This window comes from Poeciliopsis prolifica, unplaced genomic scaffold, assembly GCF_027474105.1.
Source record: "Poeciliopsis prolifica strain line A6 unplaced genomic scaffold, Auburn_PproV2 SCAFFOLD027, whole genome shotgun sequence".
In the NCBI taxonomy this organism is placed as follows: domain Eukaryota; kingdom Metazoa; phylum Chordata; class Actinopteri; order Cyprinodontiformes; family Poeciliidae; genus Poeciliopsis; species Poeciliopsis prolifica.
Window position 1 is genome coordinate 4,815,377 of NW_026562402.1, and position 23,753 is coordinate 4,839,129.

General features: G+C 43.2%; 2 protein-coding genes across 2 annotated transcripts; one reads left to right on the forward strand and one right to left on the reverse strand.

Moving 5' to 3' along the window:
* The first annotated feature begins 6,003 nt into the window (after positions 1 to 6,003).
* On the forward strand, positions 6,004 to 14,357 carry phc2a (polyhomeotic homolog 2a (Drosophila)). Its single transcript, XM_055048662.1, has 7 exons — positions 6,004 to 6,310; positions 7,947 to 8,112; positions 8,460 to 8,538; positions 8,865 to 8,976; positions 10,740 to 10,863; positions 11,417 to 11,642; positions 12,073 to 14,357. The coding sequence occupies exons 2-7, from the start codon at positions 7,972 to 7,974 to the stop codon at positions 12,225 to 12,227; spliced, it is 837 nt and encodes a 278-aa protein (XP_054904637.1). The 5' UTR covers positions 6,004 to 6,310; positions 7,947 to 7,971; the 3' UTR covers positions 12,228 to 14,357.
* Positions 14,358 to 14,792: 435 nt separating this feature from the next.
* kiaa2013 (KIAA2013 ortholog) lies at positions 14,793 to 22,893 on the reverse strand. The gene is made up of 3 exons (XM_055048539.1): positions 21,461 to 22,893; positions 19,659 to 20,512; positions 14,793 to 17,240 (listed from the first exon to the last, which is right to left on the reverse strand). The coding sequence occupies exons 1-3, from the start codon at positions 22,506 to 22,508 to the stop codon at positions 17,190 to 17,192; spliced, it is 1,953 nt and encodes a 650-aa protein (XP_054904514.1). The 5' UTR covers positions 22,509 to 22,893; the 3' UTR covers positions 14,793 to 17,189.
* Between the last annotated feature and the right edge of the window lie 860 nt (positions 22,894 to 23,753).

A 23,753-nucleotide genomic window follows, 5' to 3' on the forward strand; every position in this document is an offset into this window, starting at 1 on the left:
GGTTGTTGAGCATCTCTACGACCTGCAGAGGCGTGCAAGATGCCGAGATAGATGTGAAGCCCACAATATCCGAGAAAAAGATGGTGACCTGGAAAACAAGAGAGAAAACGTTTGCTCCGTCACAACATATCGGCTTGTCAATACTTTTGTGTCAGCCTCACAGAATGAGGTATAATTGATAATATTGATTTACACGTTTTCTTTCATTGACGATGAGGGTTTGAGCTGAAGTGAGATTTTATTTAGAGAAGTCTTGGTGAAAACATTTGCCACGACTCATCAGAATATGTTCCGTACCGCCTCTATCAGTAGGAAGTTACATTCTCTGCATTGGACGAGTGGACAGGACAATGAACCAAATCTGTGGAATCAGCACCAAAGTTTCCTCCACATCTGCTAAAAGTAACGTGGGCTGTTTGAGAGTCTGCAACTACATTTCCATATCAGAGCAGTATTTTCTCTTTTCAGTGAGTTCCACACTGAAAACCCTCCTGATCATTTTAAGCTGCTCAGACCCCCACCTCGCCACCATGACGCTTTTTGGTCCAGCTGCTTCAAACCTCTTCAATAAGCCAGACCCAATTTCACCTGTGCAACTTGTTTTATCTCCACATGAATATGCAACGGGGCAATTACAGGTAATTACACCAACAATAGCAACAAAGGCAACAAACACACACACGTTCAGTCGGGGTGTTTGCACATCTTGCAGATGTAACCTCCTCATAGCAGCTTTGGCCAAAGAGTGACAGAGGAGCGCAGACGCAGATCTGTTCTTAAAGTCTGCAGCTCTATGTGAACGATCTAGGACAACAGAAGTACTTATAGTATCACATGGTATCTCCAACTTTTTCCATCACTTTTGAAAAGTGGTGATTGGTTTAGTTTTTTTAAACAGCTATTTAAACAATATATCATTTCTATTTCTGGGAGATGAGATAATGGTGGGGCTCCACAGTGAAGCAGCTGGTAACATCTGCTGCCTTGCAGGAAGAAGGTCCTGGGTTCGAATCCTAACCTGGGGTCTTTCTGCATGGAGTTCCCACGTTCTCTCTCTCCATGCAGAGTTCTGTCCAAGTTCTCTGGCTTCTTCCCACGGTCAAAAACACAACTGTAGTTTATATTGAAGTCTGAAACTGAAGTGTGCTTTCTTCAAAAGGCGTTTTCAAGGAAATGTTTTTATGCGTTTAGGTTATTCTGCTAGCATGCTGTTTCCCTTACCCTTTCATAGCTCTCGGCTTCAACCTGCTTACGCTTCCTGAGCTGTTTGGCGACTGATTTCGGCAGCATTTGGTGAAGCAGATCTTCAGCCAGCTTCCTCTGCCGTTTCAGATCCTTGGTTTTCTCCCTTAAGCTCTGAGCGTAGTCCTGGATCCACTCAGTCATCTCCTTGAAAGAGAACATCACCAGAGGATAAATGAGGCACGCCACAGCCAGCAGGCAGATCCTTATGCTGAGGCTGGAAGACAGAGCTCGAGATGCCAGCCGGAGAGCCAGCGACGACCGCTCAAAGAAGCACTGCTGGGTTTTTATGAGAGCCTGAATTCCAGTGTGTGACCCTGAAAGAAGCTTGCTTCCTGCTCCAGAGATCTGCCATGGACTTGGGTCCAGAATATCCACCGGCTGAGCTTCCTGACTCAGGTTTACTTTGAGGTCTACGTTCTCTGACCAGCAGTCATTCAGCCGCTCCGTCATCAGTCTGCATAAGCTCAGGTAATACAGAGTGTTGGTCCACCTGCGCTGGAAGCCAGCAGGAGTCAAGGTGTTGTGGTGGAACATCAGTTGGTAGTTTAGTTCTGTGAAGGTCACCAGAAGTCTAGCAGAAAGAACTTCTGCCCAATTAGGGTTTTGCTTGGCTTTAGCTAAAGCAACTTCAACTGAGCCCCAGATGGTCAACAGTCTCTCTATGAGTCGAGTGAAAACTGATCCATCCCTGGTGTCCAGGGATGGACGTGGAAATGCCTGCATGTTTCTCCTCATCTGAAGGCAAAATCCAGACATCTCAGCACTGCAGTGAAGTCTGTGATTATTACTGTAGTTCATCATGTTGCCACAGAGGTGATCCAGTGCTGGAGACCCGGACCCCAGTGTCTCGTTGCTTATGTCTTTGGCTAACAAAAGCCTCATCTTCTGCAGCTCACTGACGAGCTGCATCAGAGCTGTGGTCCTGCATGAAGTCAGTTCGCTATGCGCGGCCTCTGTTGCATCGAGCAGGTCGAAGTTGGAGCTGAGGTCAGGAGACACAGAGCCAAGTAGAGCCAGAAAGGAGAAGAGACAGGCCGTCAGAATCCGCCGAACAGAGAGACTGCTGCCAGAGGAAGTAAATATGGAACATCTGAAACACAGAAAAACAACCGGTTATATTTTCTGATCCAATATGCTTCAGATTTAAAACATCCTGAGCATGTCACAAAGGTTTGGTGACAAGTCTTTGTTTTTTTTCAAGTGGAGGATAGCCTGGTCAGAGGATAGCCTGGTCAGAGGATACCTGGTCAGAGGATACCTGGTCAGAGGATAGCCTGGTCAGAGGATAGCCTGGCCTATGCAGTTTTGCTTGGTTCTCATCTCCCCTCGGTACTCCAAGGGGAGTTGAGGCTAAGAGACTACATGAGACTTGATGAGACTAAACTGGACAAAGAGAAGTACAAAAAAGACAAGCACTAAGGATATATGTAGTTACAATCATAAATCTGTACATCACCAACTAGCATTAAACATTGGAAAAGGAAAATATGAAAAGAATAATAGTAATATTGCTACAACACCCTATTATTTACACCCACTGTTATTTAACTTAACTATGTAAATATGAGTGTGCAGGTGCTGTCTCTGATTGGTTCCCAGAAGACGACGGAGGCGTCCAATTGGTGGCCTCCCGGAGGTGATGGATATGAAAGCTGCAGAGGATGGATGACTTCCTGTCATTTATGTTTCCTTAGGTTTCTCCTGTTTTCTTAGTTAGGGAGGTAAGTTTTTGTCATTTGGTTTCTTTACTTTCAATTAGGTAAGTTGGTTAATATTCAGATAGTCTCCTGTTGTTTGTTGTTTTCGGCATTAGCTCACTCTGAAGACATATGCTCCACTTGCTGTAACATCTCAGTCCAAAAATACATATTTTTAAAATAAATAACAATGCAAATGATGGTCAGTATAATTTTCAAGTCATGAACTATGACAGTGTAGATCAAATTTTACTGAACAAAGCTCCGCATGAAAACAGCAATTTTTTCAAAAATAAAAAACTCAAAATGCACTGTTCCAAATTATTATGCACAGTAGATTTTCTAAGCATTTTATGGATTATAAAGAACTGAATTTTTTTTTTTGCAGCATCAATGCCAAGTGATCACATTAATTTTTAATTTTTATTTTTTTAAATGCAACTCATAGAAAGGAAACAAAAGTATGTGTTTCATAAAAACTGCCATAACAAATTTACTGCTGATCCAGAGATAGAGAACTGAGGCATTACAAAAACAAACGACCTGCTCCATGATCAGATGGTGCCAAATAAAATGTGCTATAAGAAGTCAACTAGAAGAAGAGGCCCCTTTAACATCACTCGATCCTATTTTTTTATTTTATATTATAACTGAGACATCAGTAAGTGCGGACTTCTGGCTCAACTTTGTAAACAGACAACTTCCAGACAGGCTCTGACCTGCACGGCTCCCAGTCGCTGTCCGCGGAGCGCTGCGCCTCCGGGGCCACTCTCCTCCCGCTCCTCAGCAGCCTTCTCTTCAGGGACGCGGAGGACAAAGTCCCGGGTGTGAAACGCTGCTTTTTCATCAGGTCCAGCGTGGACGACATGAGACCGTTCCCTGCGGCTGATCCTGCAGTCAGACCCGCTTCCTTCGGCCGGTTTACGAGCGCGGAGCGCCTCGCTGTCAGCCCGCGGTCAGAGCACAGCTGACCGCGTTCTGCTCACTGCAGCAGCAGATCATCGTCACAAGGCGATATGCACCGGCACGATGCGCCGAACATCATGCATCAGGCGATGTTTGTAACCGCAGTTAGTATTTTGTATTTAATCGCAACTTTCACCGTCAGTGTAGTGCAACATAATGCATCCATATGCATTATCTGAAATGAAATGGTTTCTATAACAATAATAATATTGACTATTATTATTATTATTATTATTAATAGTACTAGTAGTAGAATAGGCCTGTTTTAGTTACTTTCATTTAATCTGTTTTTATACACTGACAATTCTCATAAAAAAGTTAAATTTCAAATGTTGAATTATGTAGAAAAATAAATAAATTGAACTGAACAAATTGAAAAAGTGGTGAGTTAACATCATTTAATGCAGTTCTTTGTATCAAACAAATAAAATGGACAGTATTTATAAAAAGGCCATAAATTGGACTCTGGCACTTCAACATGGTCAGAAGGAGCTGGGCTGTAAACATACTAATTTACGACAACTTGATGGAAAAGCACCTCATCGTGATGCTTTCAGAATAGTTAAAAGTTGATCTGTATGGATATTTTATTATTGTCAATAATAAGAGATATACAATTTTACATCATTCACTGATTAAACCTTTAAGTCACACTGGTCCCAAAATAATCTAAAAACGATTTAGATTACTTTTTAGAATTGCCTAAAAGAAATGCTTATTTATAGTGATGTACAAAAACAATTGACTCCCTATTTGGGGGTTTATTTCTACAACTGCAGTCCTGGCTCTGATGAGTTGAAACCGATTTGAAATAGTGAAACCAGACCTGCTGTACCTCTAAGGTAGAAAGCTGCTGCTCCTGGTTGCTCGAATGGATTTGTTATTCTTAACGGAGTTTGGCTTCAGCTGCAAGAAATGCCTCTACTTCCTCAAGCTGAAAGTCTGAAGCTGCACCAAGAAGCAGATTCTGTGTGTCTGACTTTGTCAAACTGTCTGTACCAGCAGTCACTGAGCAAAAACACAGCGTACATCCTGGACAGGTTTCCCAGGACAACACAGAGACACACACACTCACACCTTGGGACAATTCAGGGACCAGTGGACCTGACGATCATGACTTTTGGACTGTGGGATCAAGCTGCAATACCCAGGAGAATGCATGCATGCAGGAGAACATGGAACCTACATGGAGAAGGACAGCAGGGTGACCAAGCGCCTGCTTCCCTGTGCAGCCCTTTCAAAAAAAAATCAGTTTGTGCGTGTTTCCTACAGCTGCTCTGTTTTTTTTTTGTCCTGTGGATCTTTGTGCTCGGTGGGCTGGGGTTTTGCTTTCGCTTGTTTTTGTTGAATGAAAATAGCTTGACTGTTGTTTCAACTAACGTAACAAGAACACATTTGAGATGAAGGACCCAAAATGCCCGTGGCAAACAGTCAAGGTGCAGCTGTCAGGTCCAGTAGAGCCCAGGTACTAATAGTGGACGTTATATAAGTAGCTACTTTGAATTACTTTTGCCTCTTCCATTTAATGTGTTTGGTTTGTTTCCTGTTATGTTTTTATCATCTAACTCCTACTAACATCGCTCTGTTTGTTGCTTCACAGCCTGTTCACTGACTGGGCCAGATGTTTGACCCTGGATGCTAGAGAACCACCGGAGGAGGACCGGGAATCGAACCGGCAACGTCTCTTTAAAAAAAATGTTGTCTTTAAATCAAACATACACACACAAAGAAAATACTAAAAAGCCTTTCCGGAGCTCCACACGTTTTCATAACTGGTGTGACCCCAGCAGGCTCACTAATCAGCTGGAGATCAGGTCTCCAGGCAGGTTGTTGGTGGACATGGAGAACATGGGGAATGTCCACCAACTGTTTATCAAAACAAACGCGCTTTTGATCCCAACTTGAATTGTTTTTAGCGCCTTTCTGAGAAGCTCGCCTGCGTCCAAAGACACCGTGCCGGGAGTCTCTTCAGAGTAAGGCTGGACAGTAGCCCGAGCGGCCCGGCTGCGGCCGCCGGCCAAAACAGCGGAGCGTGCTTTTATTTTGACGTTTATTGGCGGAAGCCCGCGCGCGCTCGCATTCCGACTTGATCGTTTTGGAGTCGAGTTGTCATGGATGTTGATAACGCCGTTTGAACGTGCAGCGTGGGACCGCGGTGAAAACATGAAGCAGTCGGTAACATCGCGGTTGCCGGTGTGACGAGGCGGTTCGGCGGTGCGCGGAGAATATTGACCGGCGACGGTTCCAGTCAGCCGGCCGCTGTTTCCTCCTCCCAGCGGCGGGAGCGAAGCGGAGCGGCTGTTCAGCTTGGAGCCGCTGAACAAAGAGCTTTTCTTCCCCCGGACCATTGTTACCGTGCAGGGCGCCTGAAACTGATTCCGAACCGGTTTCGGACGGTTAAAGTAAGCCAACTTGTTTGCTTCAGTCCTGCAGGCGCGTGCTGGTGAAATGACTTGAGCCTGGTGTATTTTCAACCAACGCGCGATAAGAAGGCTCCATGTTTGTCGCCCAGCACTGATTTCAGCTCCCGACCAACTGGATTAATGACGTCAATTTCCATTTACTTTGTGCGATTTTGAGCGAGTTAGAAAAGTTCCGACGCGCTCGGTGGAGTTCAAGCTTGGGGTGTAAACAAACCGAACTCAGGAACCTAAACTTAATGTTCCCTCATAAAGCTCGCCTTTATTTATCCCACTTCAAGGCTTCCTTGTTGTTGAATTGCCAAACAGCCGCTGGTCACCACAGCCTGCTGCTTTGTAGTAATGGAGCGCCAAACTCCACTCTAAAATTATCCCGTTTATTTTTATTCTGCTGTTGGTGCAGAAGCAAATGTTTAACACGCCACAGGATTGGATGTGACATCATAGTCTTCCTCACGCAGCGGCTGTGTATCTGCTGAAGAGGATCCTATTTGTTGGAAGAAGTTTCTCTTTTTCAAAGTGCATGGGAAGTGGAGTTGAATCTGCTTGGATAGTGTAGTGTTAAATGTTTCAATCCTTGAGTTTACTCTGACTATGTTTCGTCTGAAGGATTGAAAGTGGGTGACGGGTCCTCAGAAAAAACCTTGAGAAGTGTTATTATTTAAAGGCAGATGGCCGCTCAGAACGATCCTGGTTCTGCTGGAGGTTTTATTCATGTTAAATGGAGTTGTTGTTCATTTCCATAGTCGCCAAATCAGTGCTCAGTTGAGGTATTGCTGCAGAGATAGAGTCTGGATTTTACCTGCTGAGATTAAATCCATCTCTACCAAATGACATTTAAACTGAATTTGGCCACATTATGGTAGAACTGGGATGTATGTTCTTGACTGTATACAGACTTGAATGCATGTTGAGGGATTTGAATCTGTTTGCATGCCTGTCTTATATTAAATTAATTGGTTCCATTTGTTTTCATGAACAGATTTGTCGCGTTATAAATAAGCAGAAGTGAATTGATCAAGAAAGACAATATGGCTGCTTAAAAGCACAATGCAGTTGTTAAGGCATGGGTGAATACTTTTTGATGAATATATTTCTCTGATAAATTAAAATTTCATATTTCAAATAAAATTTGTTGTCAGCTAAGAGAGTAAGTTTGTGTTCTTTGAAATAATATTGACGTTGATATAAGTAAAAAAGTACAGATTGTCAGATATTTCAAGGTTGATACATATCTATCTATCTATCTATCTATCTATCTATCTATCTATCTATCTATCTATCTATCTATCTATCTATCTATCTATCTATCTATCTGCATAAGAGTTTATGATTTGGTTGTTTCAACAAAGTCTTGAAGACTGAGAAGATGGCTGAGAAATGGAGGGAAGGTGTTCTGGTGTCAGTGTAGAATTGTGACAGGTACGGAGGAAACCTTTCACTGTCTCTAGATACCAATACTGAGATTCACTTGTAGCATCTGAAGATGCTCAGGTGTGTCTGTGGGGCAAAAGGAATGATCCCGGCTCGTCAGCCACCGGACACGCTGACTCTGCTGTATTTCTATATTTGATCTCTTTCAGCTTCATGCAGCTGTACTTTGCTGTTGTGTTGACAGGTTTGGGGCGGCCTGTGCTCCAGTCATGACCTCTGGTAACGGGAGCACTGACAGCAGCCAGCACAATGGAGACAGCAAAACGGCTCAGCAAGCCATAGACAAGTCCCACATCCTGACGCACCTGATCGAAGGCTTCGTTATCCAGGAAGGTGCCGAGCCTTTCCCTGTGAGTACCTGGTCAGGCACTGGTCTGTTGGGGACCAATGCGTGCAGTAGCAGAGATTTGGGAACCTTTTCTGACATTCAGCTTCACACCGAAAGTCATTTCTGACTTACAGTAATGAAGGGTGGCTTGATTAGAGGCTAGTCTTTGTTTCCAAAGGTGGTAATCCTTCTGGGAATTTTCCTTGTTTTGATGCCTCAGAATGCATTAATCTCCTTTAGATATGCAAAGCTCTTTTTGTTTCAACAATATAATGCTATTAGCACCATCTTAAGCTGAGGTCAAACCAGCATTTCACCATATTTGGCATTTTTATCAATCAGCTCAATCAATACATTTCTTTTCTGTAGGTGGAGCGTCCATCTTTTTCTATTGAGAGCCTGCGGAGACGGGCAGCAGATTCAAAGATGGATGGCGTATCTTCCAAGGGTAAACATTTTTTTTGTTTTGTTTTTGTTTTTACATCAATAGTAAAGTTTATTTTACAGACAGACAGACACTTATCCTGAGAAATGTCTGTGGAATACATCAGGGAGATGTGCTGGGAACTGTGAGTTCTTCATCGTTGAACTGAAGTTTTGTTCTCCAGCTGTGCTGCACAATGCAAGTGAACTGGAATAGAGTTGTTGAAAAGTGTGTCTCCTTGCCTTCGTCCTTGTTTTTCCTCGTCTCAAGAAGAGTCTTTCAGTTCTAGAGAAGGAAAACGGGGGAATCGTCTGACGATGACTTTGTGTGCTGTCTCTGTGTCCTCTCAGAGCTGAAGGCCCAGCAGGAGCCCATGTTGACCTGCGAACTGTGCGGTAAGGTGGACTTTGCCTACATCTTCAAAAGATCCAAGAGGTTCTGCTCCACAGTGTGTGCTAAACGGTGAGTCCGATTCATTTTTCATTCTGAGTTTTTTCTCTTTTTTTGCTCTGATCCAAATAAAATCTCTACTTTATTGGGGCGTTCTGGCGAGCATCGAGTCATAAACACACAACTGTTTAGTTGGACCTTATTTGGATGAAGGAATATTTGGGCCCTACTAGTTATACTCTTACTAGAAAAAAAGTGACATGGTGATAGCGTTGAAATAATGTGAGCAAAAGTGATATTATTAGAATCAAGGCTTCCTATTAGGAGGATGTAGCAGTAACTCTGCAACATGAACATATTACAGGTAAAGGAAATAATCTTTCATCACATCAGCATCAAATGATTTTCAGAACATTGAAATGACTAAGAAAGCAAATGTGTCTGTTTTGAAGAAGGAACAACTTAAAATAGATGGGTCACATCTAATCTGCATAACTCCCTTCAAAGCTTTTGTCTCATTAAAATGACCTTTTTTCCTTGTATTTTCAGGACTTTCTTTTGCATCCTTGACTATATTGTAATTAAACAAAATACTTTGTAGCCTGGCCCTATTGCTCTATGTTACAACTCGCTATGTTACAACTCGCATAAAAGATGAAAGCTACTTTTTAAAGCTATTTTCTGTCACTTCTAATTTCTTTTAGAAATGAAAGCTCCAAAAAAAAATTAAATGAGAAATTGGATATGGTGTGAAAAAAATCAGAGATTTTATTTTCATCCCCTTATTTCTATATGTCTCTCCTTTTCGCTTTTTTCCTCATTTAAGCTTCCGCTAGTCAATCAAAACTCAAGATTGACGAGGGGGACTTGTCCCCAGTCTAATCCTGCGACTTTCAGATGCATTCCTGCTTCAACGCTCATTCAGGTGGTCAGAGAACTGAGTTCCATCGTCTGCAATGTGCAGCAGTGCTGCACACTTAATGAGCCGTTCATTTAAATCAGGCGGGTTGGACAAGAGCTTTAGTTCAACTTTTAGTTAGCTTTTTGGCCACTCTTCTCTGCAGTAGAGCTTTTATGAGCATGAAGGGCTTCTCAGTGGTCACAGCAGAGCTCCTCCAATTTGATTTATGTCTAGACAATGACTTGGCCTCTTCAAAACCTTCATTGTTTTTTGTGCTTTTCAGCCATTCAGAGTTAGACTTGGCGTTCCAAGTCGCACATTCTCCTTCTGGATTTTATGAATCCAGCAGAATTCTTGGTTCCGTCAATCATAGTAAATTGTTCAGGTCCTTAAGCAGCGCTCTCTCTCAGAAGCCTTGAAGATATAAATTAGGCCTGACTCTTCCTCTTTTCTTTTCATTTCAACCATTAAAAACAAGGCTAGTATCAATAATAGATTTAATCTGTAATGTAGCTCTACGAAGATTCCTTTCTAGTTCAACTTTACGTAGCTTTCGATTTCAAGAGTGACTTTTTTTTACGCGACGCTGCTCTGTGAACCTGGAGACAAATAAAGCATGAGATTCGTCTTAATGACAAACACAAGACAAGTCCTTCTTGTTCAAGAGGCAAAACCATTTTAATCAGCAGAATCATGTTTGTTTAGGCCGACCTTCACAAAGACCATAAAAGTGGCAAAGCTTAAAAAAAATCTCTCATTATGAAGTTATTGTGTCTTTTTTCATCTATTTTAAATAAGTCAAGACGTGGAGGTTCCTTTAACTTTAGTTTAACGAAGTTGCAACCATGACTAAGCAAATCAATGGGAAAACATTGCACTTGCACTACTCTGTTAGCTTAGATCATCTTTTCAATATTCTAAAATATTCCTGCAGCTACAATGTGGGATGCACAAAGAGAATGGGTCTCTTCCCGAACCGCAGAACCAGCCTGGAGAACCTGAAGAGACGAACGTTAAATGGGAATTACAAAAACAGCAGCCTGGAGTCTAAAAAGAAGGTGAGGCGGCTGGAGTCGTTTTATTTGACATATTGTTGTGTGGAAGATTTCTGCACTTTCATAATTTACATGATGAATCCAACTTTGACGGTACGAAGAGGAACCGGTCTGCAAAACAGAGCACAGAACTCCTTTCGTCACTATTTTCAAGATTTATAATAAATGAGGCTTAAAATTGTTGGTTTTTATATATTTGTAAAAACAAAAAAAAAGCATTGCAGTTTTATAGAAAACAGTAAATGAATAAATGAAGCACCTCTACATCCTGCTTGTGGTCTTACTGCCATTTGCAGAAACCAATCAGAGGCAGGGGGAGGGCCTTAAAACTGCTCAACTCCTACTGAAAGAGAAACGACTCACCTTTCCAGGAAACCTGTTCGTCCGCTGCTCCCTGCTGTTAGCCTTGCTAACTAGCCTTAGCATTCACCGCAGACTCTGGCATGGCAAAGGAGCCACTGTTTAGCTTTGGACGAACCGTCTTCTCTGAACCTGACCTCAGGTTTTGGTTCACGCTTCAAATGTTGGAATGAGCTGATTTCCTCGTTTCTGTCAGATTGCTCCCTCTGCTGGTCACACTGTTCACCCTGCACACGGAGAGTCCAGTCAGTGCTCAGACCTGTCCAGCTATAAAAGAGTCCCGTCACCCCCCCTGTCTACGGCCCCTCGGGTTCCTGCGGTGCAGACCCCCGACCTCCCGCCTCACCCCCACAGCTTTGTGCACAGCGACCCGGGTCAGTGGAACATCCAGGACGTTTATGGGTTCATATCCTCCCTGCCAGGTGGGTGCAGCGCGCTGGTCCTTCCTACTGTGCAACAATTGATTTCGTGATACTTTTTATTAAACTAAAACTTGTGCACACAAATTTGAATTTATTGAAGATTTTCTTGACTGTATGCAAGGTCAGAACTATATTTGAACATACAGTTTCAAATATACGGGGGAGGGGAGTATTTAGTATTTAGGGGAGTATTTAGTCAGCCAGTAATTGTGCAAGTTCTCAGAGAGACCTGTAATTGACGTCGTAGGCAGACCTCAACTATGAGACAAAACGAGAAAACATAAGTAGAAAATCACATTGTCTGGCGTTTTAAGAATTGATTTGCAAATTATGGTGGAATAAGTATTTGGTCAGTAACAAACAAACGCAGGCGAACGAGAACCACCACACCGTACCCTGACATGAAGGCTGCCGTTGTTGTTGGTCGCAGGCTGTCTGGAGATTGCGGAGGAGTTCCGCTCTCAGGAGATTGACGGACAGGCTCTGCTTCTGCTGAAGGAGGACCACCTCATGGGAACCATGAACATCAAACTGGGCCCAGCTCTGAAAATCTTCGCTCAGATTAGCATGCTCAAAGACTCGTAGCTCGTCTCTGTTACTGACCGGACACGGCAGGCCTGCTCAGGATCTTCAGACATCCATCATGACCTCAAAGACTTTCTCGGTGTTTCCTCGTCTCACCTCTTACACGTTCACACTGCTTCCGGGACTAAAGGTATTCTCTGCTGGAGACCGATGCTGGTTCCAAGAATCCACATAGATTTGGTGACGTGACCATCCAGCAGGTCCACTCCTTACTTCAGGTCAGCAGCAGTCTGATGTCTTCACTAAAGACACTTGCTTGATCAGAAGATCAGGACTTTCTCTGTGCTGTGTGTGCAAAGCATGACTGATGGCTTAACCTGCACAAGTCACTTCCCTGTGAAACAGCAGAAAGCTGCTAAAGTAATGCTGCCTTCCAACGTGGGCTGATTACAGTGTACCAGTTAGAACCAGCTGGTGGCAGTTGGACCGTCAACCAGCCGTCAGTCTGGTCCCACTGTCCCGGCCTGTGGACACGGCAGAAGAGAAAGGGGGTTGTTTTTCCCCCGGCTGTGTTTCCAGCTGTTTGATAATCACTGCTCTGTCCTGCTGTGTCCTCAGACAACGCGTTGTCATGTTGGACATTTCAGGAACAAAGTCTCTTCAACCACAGTCTGTTTCCTCACTGCTTTGTTAAAGTTGCAGTATGTAACTTAAAAAGAAAAGTTTTTTTTTTTACATATTTGTTGAAGCTGTCAGTATGCCGTGACAGTATGGTATGAGACAATCTGTGAAAAAAACATGCAACTCCTCTGCCTTTTCCCAGTGCTGTCTAGGAACAACCAATCAGAGCCAGGTCCCTCCCCACTTTGCTCTGTGCTGAGATGCAGATTCTCCCCGTCAGCTGCGTCTGACGGGGACGGTAGTCATGGCATGACTACCATTGATGGCGGATAAACGGTTTTCCTGTAATAGTAAGCCGTTTCTCCACCATTAACATGTCGAACAGCATTGATTGACAGCACTAAGACCCTCCTCCTGGCTCTGATTGGTTGCTTTTCTGCATTTCTGCAGAGGCAACAGTAGCTCAGGGAAGAGCTGGAGAAGATCTGTCTTTTCTCAGATTATCTTTCTCATGTTATACTGTATTTGAACAAATCGGTAAAAAAACATTTTTTTAATTAAAGTCACATAATGCAGCTTTAAATCTAACAGTCCTGAATCAGAACTACAGTGTTTACAACTCAGATGGAAGTTTATGCTGAAGCAATTTAAATATAAACTTGACAATAAAAAAAATGGCTGTAGAGAAAGAAAGGAGTATATATCCCAGGTTATAAACCATCAGGATGGAATACAAGTGGTTTTGACATTGGAAAATCTATTGGCTATGGTGCGAGTAAGAGGTGGGGTTGACCTTGGACAGGTTACCAGTCTATGCCAGACAACATGCAGGACCAGTTAACCTCCCAGTTCTGTTTCTGGACTGTGGGAGAAAACCTTCTTACTGTGAGGCACCAGCTCTACCAGCCCACATCTGGAAATGTTCAGGTTCCGGTTTCGCTCACAATCAGACGAGGATGCATCTACCAGCTGTTTTCTGCTGCTCTCCAAAAACTGATCCACACCTCAGAATGACACTGATAAACACTGAGACATGCAAGCTGTGATTTGTTGTTGCATTGATCCTCTACTTCTCTGCATAATGACGGGAGGGTTACCAAAATTCTTTGATGGGACTCAGAACTGAAGATTTAATGTGAAAATCCTTAAGTTCTGCTTTGCGTCTGTTTTGTCGGTGAATGGATGAATGATCTGGCTGTAAATGTTCCGTTCACTTCCTCTGGTGCTGCTCTGAATCAACCTCACTCAGAGCAAACAGAACCACCCCCTCCCTTCTGGCAATTATATGAAAGCCTATGCACACAAATGTGACTGCAATAAGTGCCTGTGGGAGTGGAGAAATAAAGCTGCCAAAATTATGGCTGGGAATTAGAGAATACACAACAAAAGACTTTCATCATCAAGCCTTTACCAAAGTCATGTGGAACTGAAGCCAGAGATGCTCTGCTGACATACTGCTAGATGTGAATGGTGACGCTCTCCTCTAGATAGACTGTTTCAGTCCTTGGACATGTTCTCTGGCCTTACACACAAAACACACTTTAATAAAGTCAATAGATCTGTTCGTTACGTCTGACTCACTGTTTTTATTTTAATGGTGGTGAATATTTGGAGTTTGAAGACCTACAGGAACTCTGCGGATACTTCTCTTGGTACATTTCAAATAAAACTAAATTAACTCTTCAGCAAGATATAAAAGCCCTTAAATGAATAATTACTTAAGTACTGGTTCTGCTGGCAGATTTTTTTCCCCCTTTGCCAAAAAAATAAATAACTCAGATTTTTGTAGCTGAATCTATCAGAAATACCAAAGAGAACAATTTGACAGAAAATAAGCCTGGTTTAGGAGCTTTTTGAACCTAAATGACTCAGTTTTCACAGACTCCTCCTGCTGCTTCTTTTTGCATTCTGAACATTTTACCTTTAACTTTTTTTGTCTAAGAATTCCCGTTAGAAGATTAAACTTTGTGCTAAAGAGTCTTTAAGAAAGTGACAACACAAAGCAACATTTTAATAAGTGATTTATTCTCCCCAAAATAAACTCAAATCAAACTTTTAAGCACAAAGACTTCAAGTACAAAGCATTGGGATTATTGCAAATGTTCAATAAATTAACTTATTTCTTCATTCAGACATACTCAGTAGTTCACATTAAAGAAGAAATAAAATAAAAAAAAAAACAGACCCATAAAGAGAAACGGAACAAAAATAATTCACCTGGTAAGTGAAAACCGAGGCAAAAGGGCCAAGTGGAACTTCCATGTGTGAACAGAGGAATCAGTTTTAATGTTCTGTCTGGAAGGGTGGAAAAGCCCAAAGAAGATTCAATACACCCTGCATTCCCAGAATAATCTATTTCCCAAATACAGCGAGGAAGCTGTCCATCAGGGTCCAGTTCCCAAGTGAGTCTGATGCTGGGGATAAATCCAGAGTAGGGGTCAAGGGTCAGGAAGACCAGAGCGACACTTTCACAGAAACCTCCAGAGCTCGAGTAAAGGTTGAAAAACCAGGCAGAACATGACTCGTCAAAGCTGATAATGGTTAGATGTTAGGAGAAATACTGAAAATGAGAAGTAAAGATGGTGAACTGGAGAAAGGTTAGATGCTTCAGTTTAAAAGGAAAAAAAAAACTGATGGAAGAGGCTAAATATGAGCTAACGAGCCACCAGAGGATGGACTTTGTTCACATGAGAAGCTAAACATAGTGGCTGCCAGTCAACCAGAGGAAGGAGCTGCGTTCACCAACTCAAACAGTCTTGCCTGCGATTCTGCATCCTGCTTGAAGCTGTCGCTACACCCCATGTTTCAGTCAGTCACAGAACTGTAGCCACAATTCGTCTAGAACTCACCACAGTCACATTTTCTCCGTCAGAGCCAGATTTTCACTTTTTCTCTCTCTGGGGAAATCTTCTAGGTTGGATGATATTGTTAAATGAAGCATCAAACTGTTTTGGATGGAAAAAGTTGTCATAAGGTGGACAAATCTACAACTGGGTTGTTTTGCAGCCAGAAATACAAACTTTGACTTGAAGCTTGTTTTAAAAAAATAAAACTTTGTTACAGAGATGGAAATAAACTATTTTCCTAGTAGCTGGATAGACAACTCCTTTACTGGGGTCAATGTTTGCAATGACCCCAATGCAGAACGACATTAACACTGTTCATTTATCACAAGTCACCAACTGACTTAGCATATCATAGCCTTTCTAAAAGAAAATCACTTTTTGACAAAAGTAATTTTTGGCAAGGAATGACTCAGGCCATTCGTTTTAGAAAGGTGTTAATATAGAAAATCATGGCCGCCTTTCTAATGGAGGACTTTCAGGAGCTTTTCTGCGAGTTGGAGAGATTATACAATTAGCAGATGATCATCCAGACTATGTGGCGGATAAAGTCGAAGAATTGCTCGAATGCCAAACATCGATTCAAACTAGTGGAGTTAACTTTCACAGACTATTTCATTGTCATGCCTCAGAAATAGGAACCGTGAAATAAATAAATATACATCTGATTAACTGATATTCCAAGTGTGTATTTAAAATATTCAATGGCATATTTAAACATCTGATTAAGAATTTATTACAACTTAATGTGTTAATTTTGTACTTTTTTAATCCTCCATACAGGCATGGATGATCCAGCCCTCCCTACCTTTAATTAACAGTCCTTTTGTTGTGTCTGCAGTGCTTTACACACACACACACACAAAAAAATCGATAACATATACCAACTTGACAAAAAATTAATTTAAAATTATATTTAGGCACTTTGTTACCACCAGCATCAAACTATTTACTCAAATATTTATTTTGTTATATTAAAACCAGATAGATAACCTGGTTTTTAAATATTTTTTTCTGCACAACGCCATCAGAAAACATGCCTGCTTAACACACGGAAGCCAGGTTTAAAGAAGTAAATGGTGAAAGGAAAAACTTTGCATCCTTTAATAGTTGTACAAGTTCTAATGAAATGTGTGACAGATAAACAGAAGGCTGAAACTGCTGGTTTCCACTGGATGACCTGAATAGATTCAGCTCTTCCTGTTTGACCTGGTGGCTCACACCACCATGTCTGAACCAATCAGGACTGGTTCAGTCCTGATTGGTTCATATTCAGTTCTAACTTACAACTTGGGATTTCTTTTTAAAGCACAATTTCAGTATACGTACTCATGAAGAGTAATTAAATATTTTTGTGAATGCTATTGCTAATTCCAGCCCTGTGGTTTGGTTTCCCAGCTGATTTCTGGGCAATATTCTGCCATGTTGGATGTTATTTTCCATAAAACACAGCAGCTGAGTTGGAGGTCAGAGATTTTAGGATCAGAACAAACAGCAAACAACCCACCCACCATGTCAATATGTCCACAACAACAGCAAACCTGCGCTGAAGCTACGCTTAAGCGACCTCAGAGGAGTCGCGGCAGTCGTCTTCCCTTTTGCTGGAGACCTGGTGGAGTCAGAGCGGAGTGTTAGAACAGGTGAGGCATGGCGTAAACTGTCTGCCCCCACCCCTGACTAGACACAGAAGAGGAGGAGAATGGCAGAAGAGCAGGAGGAGGAAGAAGTGTGAGCAGTGAAGAACCAAAGCCACAGGTTTGTTGTTAATTTAACCATGTGATTCAATATAAAACATTATGAAAAAGGCAGGAAAAAAAAAAATCAGAAAGAGTCCAAGCAGAGACAGAGCAGTTCATGCATTCAGAGTTCTGCCCGTCTCAAGAGTGCGGCAGGTCCACCCAGCTGCTGGGCACCACAGCTGGAAACAGCAACTGACACCCGAACCGAGCCAGAGGCGTCTCTGCAGGCCTCGGCCCTCCTCAGGGAGGAAACAAAAAGCTGTGAAGGGCTCCGTCATGCCGACCTCACCCTGCTTCCTGATGAATCCCAGAATCCTCTCTGAGGATGTTCCTCCAGGTGACTTCCTGAGCACCAGGCTCTGATCCCTGATCGCAGCGTCACCATACCAACTCATCAGACCGCAAGGAGTTACACTCAGAGTAGCTCACTGATCACACTGAGCATCAATGGTGTGTGTGTGTGTGTGTGTGTTGTGGCATTTGTGTCTCGATTAGAGGTGTGGAACAAACGAATTTGTCTGCATTAAGACAATCAATATAGTTCTTGAAAAACTATTGAACTGTAATAATGATAATGAATTTCACATTACATGTGGTATAATGAAGTATTAGGGCCAAGCCAAGAACGCTTTTTCACTTCAAGAATCTCGTATTACAAAAAGCCATATGACAATAAAGTCACGACAATACAAGAATAAAGTAATAATATTACCAGAATATGGTTGTATAGTTGGAGAATCAATTGGTCATTTTATGAGAATTTCTCCACAAAAAATAATCACAAAATAAAACGGGAAATGTTAAGCAACTTGTAAAGTTATACTTTAGTATTGATTTAACAAATAAAGGCATACCTAATCTTTTACCACATTAGAGTTAAATTAATTTGAGCAGCAAGATTTTGAAACATTTCTGCAAACAGAGAATATTTCAAAGAAAGAATCAGGGACTTGCTGAGCTGGTCACGTTAGATCCTAATAGTTACCAAAGCTTTTTTTCTCGTTAAAGCAACTTTTATTTTTAAACTTTCATCTGGTAATGTTGCATCTTTATAATACTAATATTATAACTTTGTTATAATTAAATAAATACATTGAAAACAATCTTTCACTCTGGCCCCAACACTCCTTGGTACCAACAAGGTCTTAGGTGTTTGGTTGTGTGAATTAAATTTGTACTTTTCACGAAGACTTGAACGGGACTGACCGGAGTTGGACTCCATACTGGATTATAGAACTGATCATCTGATTCTGGCACAGAGATCGGAACCAATCAGCCCAGTTAAAGATGATAACCGAACCCCAACTTGGTCTGGTGTCATTTTATTTCTCTGGTTTTATCACCATCACTTGTCATCTAGCCCACAGCGCCTCCTACTGACTACATTACACCATTTGTGAATCATTGGGCTGCTCTTCAACATGAGGCTACAAGTTTCAAGGACAGATCTGCAGCAATGGAGGATTCTGATCCGGCCCATCCAAGCACTCAGAAGTTCTAGTAATCTTCTGAACTTGTCTGGATCAATAGTTCTAAAGCTTCTCTGGTAACTTTACTGCTGTTTTCCAACATTTTCAGCCAGTTGTTCAACATGTCGGAATATCCTAAACTCCGGGGACGTAAAAATTAGAGCTAGGAGTTCTAAGAAAAGAAAAACCTCCCTCTGACACGTTGCTTCAGAAAGTCTGGAGAACTACAAATGGGGAGCTCTTTAACACTTTACAAGAACGTCTGATTGCTGGGAAGAAAAAAAACTGAAAAATTGGGGTTGACCAGGACTTCTGGATGTTCTTATTTACTTTGAAAAACCATCAGATGATAATTTTCATAAAAATGGAACACCTCTTCCAACAAACTCAAACGGGCAGAGATGAAGAACAAAATATTGACAAAGGAAAAGATTTCTTGTGCTTGTTGTCCTTCCACAGCGACCAACGTTTCATTCCAATCCACGGCGGACGTGAAGAGAGCAGGAAGTGTGCCAACGAGATGCTGGAAGCCAGACATGCCGCCCATCTTACAAAAAGGATTCAGCTTGGATCGTTTCATTGTTTGCAGCTGCAGAGCACCAAGTCCTTCCACCCAGAACCAACGCTGACCAATCATCTCTCAACAGAGGGGGAAAAAGGAAAGTGTTTAAGGCTATGGCGGCCCACTCTGGTGTTCACTCACAGAAACTCATTTCAGACCAAGAGCCCCAAAGAGAAAGTGAGCAGAGAGAAGACACGCTGAACACAAACAAGAGAGCAGATCAGAGTGAAGCTGGCTTTTGTCAGCGCCGTTTATACCTTACTCCTGAAGAGAGGCTTGGCGCCGGGGCCACAGTACTCGTTGTAGATGAGCTTAAACAGGAAGAGGTGGAACAGGGTGATGAGCGACGCCACACTGAACCAGAACAGAAAGGGCAGGCCGGGGTATCTGTTCGCCATGTGCTCCTCGTGAGCCAGAATGGCCTTGAGGTGCAGCGTGTGGCGCAGGTCCTGCAGGTGGCGCAGGTCGGTGGAGATGTAGAGCAGCGGCGTGATGGGCTGGGTCACCATGACGGGGAACGTGTGGCCTTTGACCTCAGATGTGAGCTCGACGGGCTCATTGAGGCAGCCGGCCTCGCAGGCGTACAGCTTGACTGCCGCTTCCTGCTGCCGCACCGACAGGTGCAGGAAGGGCTTCCCCTCACCGTCCAGCAACACAGCCAGGTTGATCAGGTCCTGGTTGTAGTGGATCCCCCGCAGGGCGTAGCTGTTGTGCAGCACATCCGGGTCGGCCTGGAACTGTAGGTGGTTCTCTGTGAACTGGAGGCCGCCAAAGCTGAGCACCATGCCCTGCATGGCCCCGTGGGCGCCGGCGGCAACCAGCACCTTGCAGCCCCTCTTTTGCAGGGTTAGGGTCCACAGCGTGACCAGCTGCAGGATCTGAGCCGTGCTGCTCACACGCTCGGGCCACAGGTTCTCGGCATGCATGGTGGCGTGGCCGCTGAAGCAGTGGTCAGCGTAGTTGAGGCTGGATACGAGGCGCGCACGCTCCTCCGCGCTCGGCCGCTGGTCGAGCAGAGGCGCCGTGGAGGAGGACAGGATGTAGTAGAGGGTGTTGTTCACAGTGCGGCTGGATGGCGTGTGGGAGTCTGTGATCTTTCTCATTTCGATACCTGAATTCAACAAACAGAATTTCACCGGGTAAGCAGCTGGGTTTCTGTTCCAAATGTGTGCAAATATTTGTCAATATTCTGCTTATGTAAAAAAAAAAAAAAATCAAAAAACAAAACACAATTTCACATTTATTGTGTTTCAGCAGCTGCCTTGGGTCTGCTCAAATTTTGTGATCAGCCTTACATCGTGTTTTTGTTTCTCAGGCTCATTACTTTGAGATTTAAAAGATGTACAAAAAATTTTTTGGTTTACTAGCATTGTTTGGTTTTTTTGTTTGTTTGTTGATTTTAAACCTATAGTTTAAAATATAGTTGTGTTTTTAAGTATTGTCCACAATGTCTTTAGTTAACCAGTCATGTTTTACAAGGTAACATTTTTCAATACAAAAAACACAATGAGCTGCTGGTGGACTGAGCTTAGCAAGTTCTCTGGGGGAAGCCCGGAGGACTGCACTGATGAACTGGCCTTAATTTTCAGAGATCAGACTATACTTAAATGTGAAGATGATCTTATCCACCTGTTTTATCTACCTGAGCAAAGGTCTGAAAGAAAATATTGACCACTGTCCTCTGTTGTTCTGCTGTGACACAGGCTTGCCTGACAGACCCACACTCCAGGTCACGTCTGCATGTCTGCAGTTAAGAATTGCCACCCCACAGTTGCCAACTCCAGGACTTTCTTTCTATATATAGCAACATTTCAGACAAACACATTTGTGTGGCAGGTCAGGCTTTGTAAAGATCAGTGATCAGCCAGAAAACTGTAACCGGTGCAGGTCTACTTGACTGTGCTATAAAATAGCACCATGTGTCTAGAATATACATAACATGAGCTCCTTTAAGAACTTCAGGAAGGCATGAAGGATTGAGTGATGGGCTGACAGTTTAGCACAAATCTTGATGATGTTTGACTCAAAACGGTAAAAACAGAGTCGGTGAGCTTCTTACCTGAGCTAAAGAGGTCCATCCAGGCCTGCTGGTGTTTCTGAACCAGTTCCTTCACGTCAGCCCTCAGAAGCTCCTCCATCTCCTTCTTGGCGCCATCTCTGAGGCTGCTGAATGTCGCCTCCAGCTTTGAGGATTCGATGGGCTCTGAGGTCCAAACCACCGACAGGATGTTGTCCGAGTACTCGGATTTTGCAGCGACCTGGATCCTGTTCTTCAGCTTTCTGGTGACCACCACCACCAGTACGACCTGGCTGTTCTCCACCTGCACCGTCCCGGAGGACAGCTCCACCTCCCTGTCATCGAGCGTGTCCACGCTGGAGGAAAACCTGCTCCTCGATCCTGGGCTGGCGGGTGAGATGTCCACGTTAGCGACCCGATCTGAAGGGTTGTTGATGTGGATTCGTTGCAGGTACACGTTGGGTCGGCTCCGGTGGGCGATGAACTCCTCTCGGATGGACACGCAGTCCCGGGCGGACTGCACCGCGGCCGGCGAGGCGCACCGGACCGAGAGCACTGCTCCCTTCCGGTACCCCAGCAAGGTAGCGTCAGCCTCGGCCCGTCTCCCCACAAGGTGGACGTTGACCCTCGGAGAGTGTTCGGTCTGGTGAACCGGGGCTGAGCCCGGCTGTGAAGACGAAGCCACCCACAACTTGTTGGCGTCCACGTCGATGAGAATATGGCCGTTCCCCGTCACGAAAGGCGTGTCCAGCGGCTCAGACTTGGTGCTGTAGATCCCCTCTCCTCGATCCGCTATGGACTTCCACTTGTGGATCTCACTCTGGAGGCACTCCCCCGCCGCGCCGCCGGGCACAGCCGAACCGCCCAGGAATGTCCACCTGCGCTCTGCCCCCAGGTACCAGTAGAAGATGAGGAAGATGAGCAGTCCGATGAGGACCCTTCGCGCCCAGCTACTCGACAACAAGCCCGGAAGCCCCTTCAGTCTCTGCTGCAGCCACATTTTCTGTTCAAACGACGGAAGTCCCCAGATGCGAGTCTGCGTGTCAACAAGACACTCCGAGAGCTTGAGGGTCACTTTAAAGTCTTGCATTCATTTCAGGTTTCAGGTTCTGTTCAGGAAGCTGCATTTATGCCGTTAGATCAAGTTCCGACAGACAGAGAGGAGTTCAAGAAGCCGCATTAACTTTAAGGTTCAGTTTCCTCCGCTGAAGGTAAACTGAAAGTGTTCCATTCAGTTTAGTTGTCAGGCTCCACCGGGGAGGATAGCTTAGCTAAGTAGCTCGCGCTGAGAACCAACTCAGGGGAACATTTCTTTCTCACATATTTTTAACTCTTACATTCTTCGCCAAGTAAGCATGAAGCTCATCAAAATATCACGTCCAATATATTTTAGTTGCGTTAGTTAGTCAACCCGAAAAGAAATCACCTGACGTTGTAGTGCACTCCAACGGCTGACACTTCCGGTAGTTTCTTCTTCTTCTTCTACTACTACAACTACTACTACTACTTCTTCTTCGTCTTTTCTGTTTTTATGGCGTTTGGTGCATATAAGTGCATTACCGCCACCTTCCAGATTGGCATATGAAACAACTATTACAATCTCCCCATAATACCTGTTATTTTTAGAAAACTAAAAGCACTGCTAAAAACTACATCCCCGGATGATCTCTGAAACAATTCCCTAATATCTAATTTATTTGTATTCCTACTTAAAAAGATTTTCCCTCAAAAAAGAAGTTCAAATCCTTGTCCTACATTTGGGACACAATTGTGATATCGATAGGAATTTATTTTTCTTAAGAAAATATGGAGTCGTATGTTGTCTGTCTGTTATCTTATATTGAATTTCTTCAAATGTATTACTCAAAAACAAAGATTTGAATCATTTCCCAAACCTCAAAATATACTAATCAAGCACGTTTTTATGACATAAAAAGCAATATACTAAGTTCATCTTAAGTTGTCAAAAAAGTATGTTGAAGTTCACTTAGTAGACTTTAAATTGTACTTTCATACAATTTAAATACTATGAAAGCACACTAAGCACAAAATTTGTTGTTCCAAAATGTCACACGTCAAAGTTAATTCTTCCTAAGTGAATTTGAAGTATATGTAACTGGATATGTGTCACATACAGTATATGTCACATATACTCATGTTCAGTCTGACTTAAAGTATGCTCCAGTATGTTAAAATGTAACATACTAAGTAGGCTACATTAATTTGTACTAAGTATGTTAGTACAAAAAAGTAACATACTAGTGTGTTAGTGTCAAGGTAAATGAGCAAAAGTAGTCAATGAGAAAATTAGGTCGTTTTCTTGTAATTCAATACC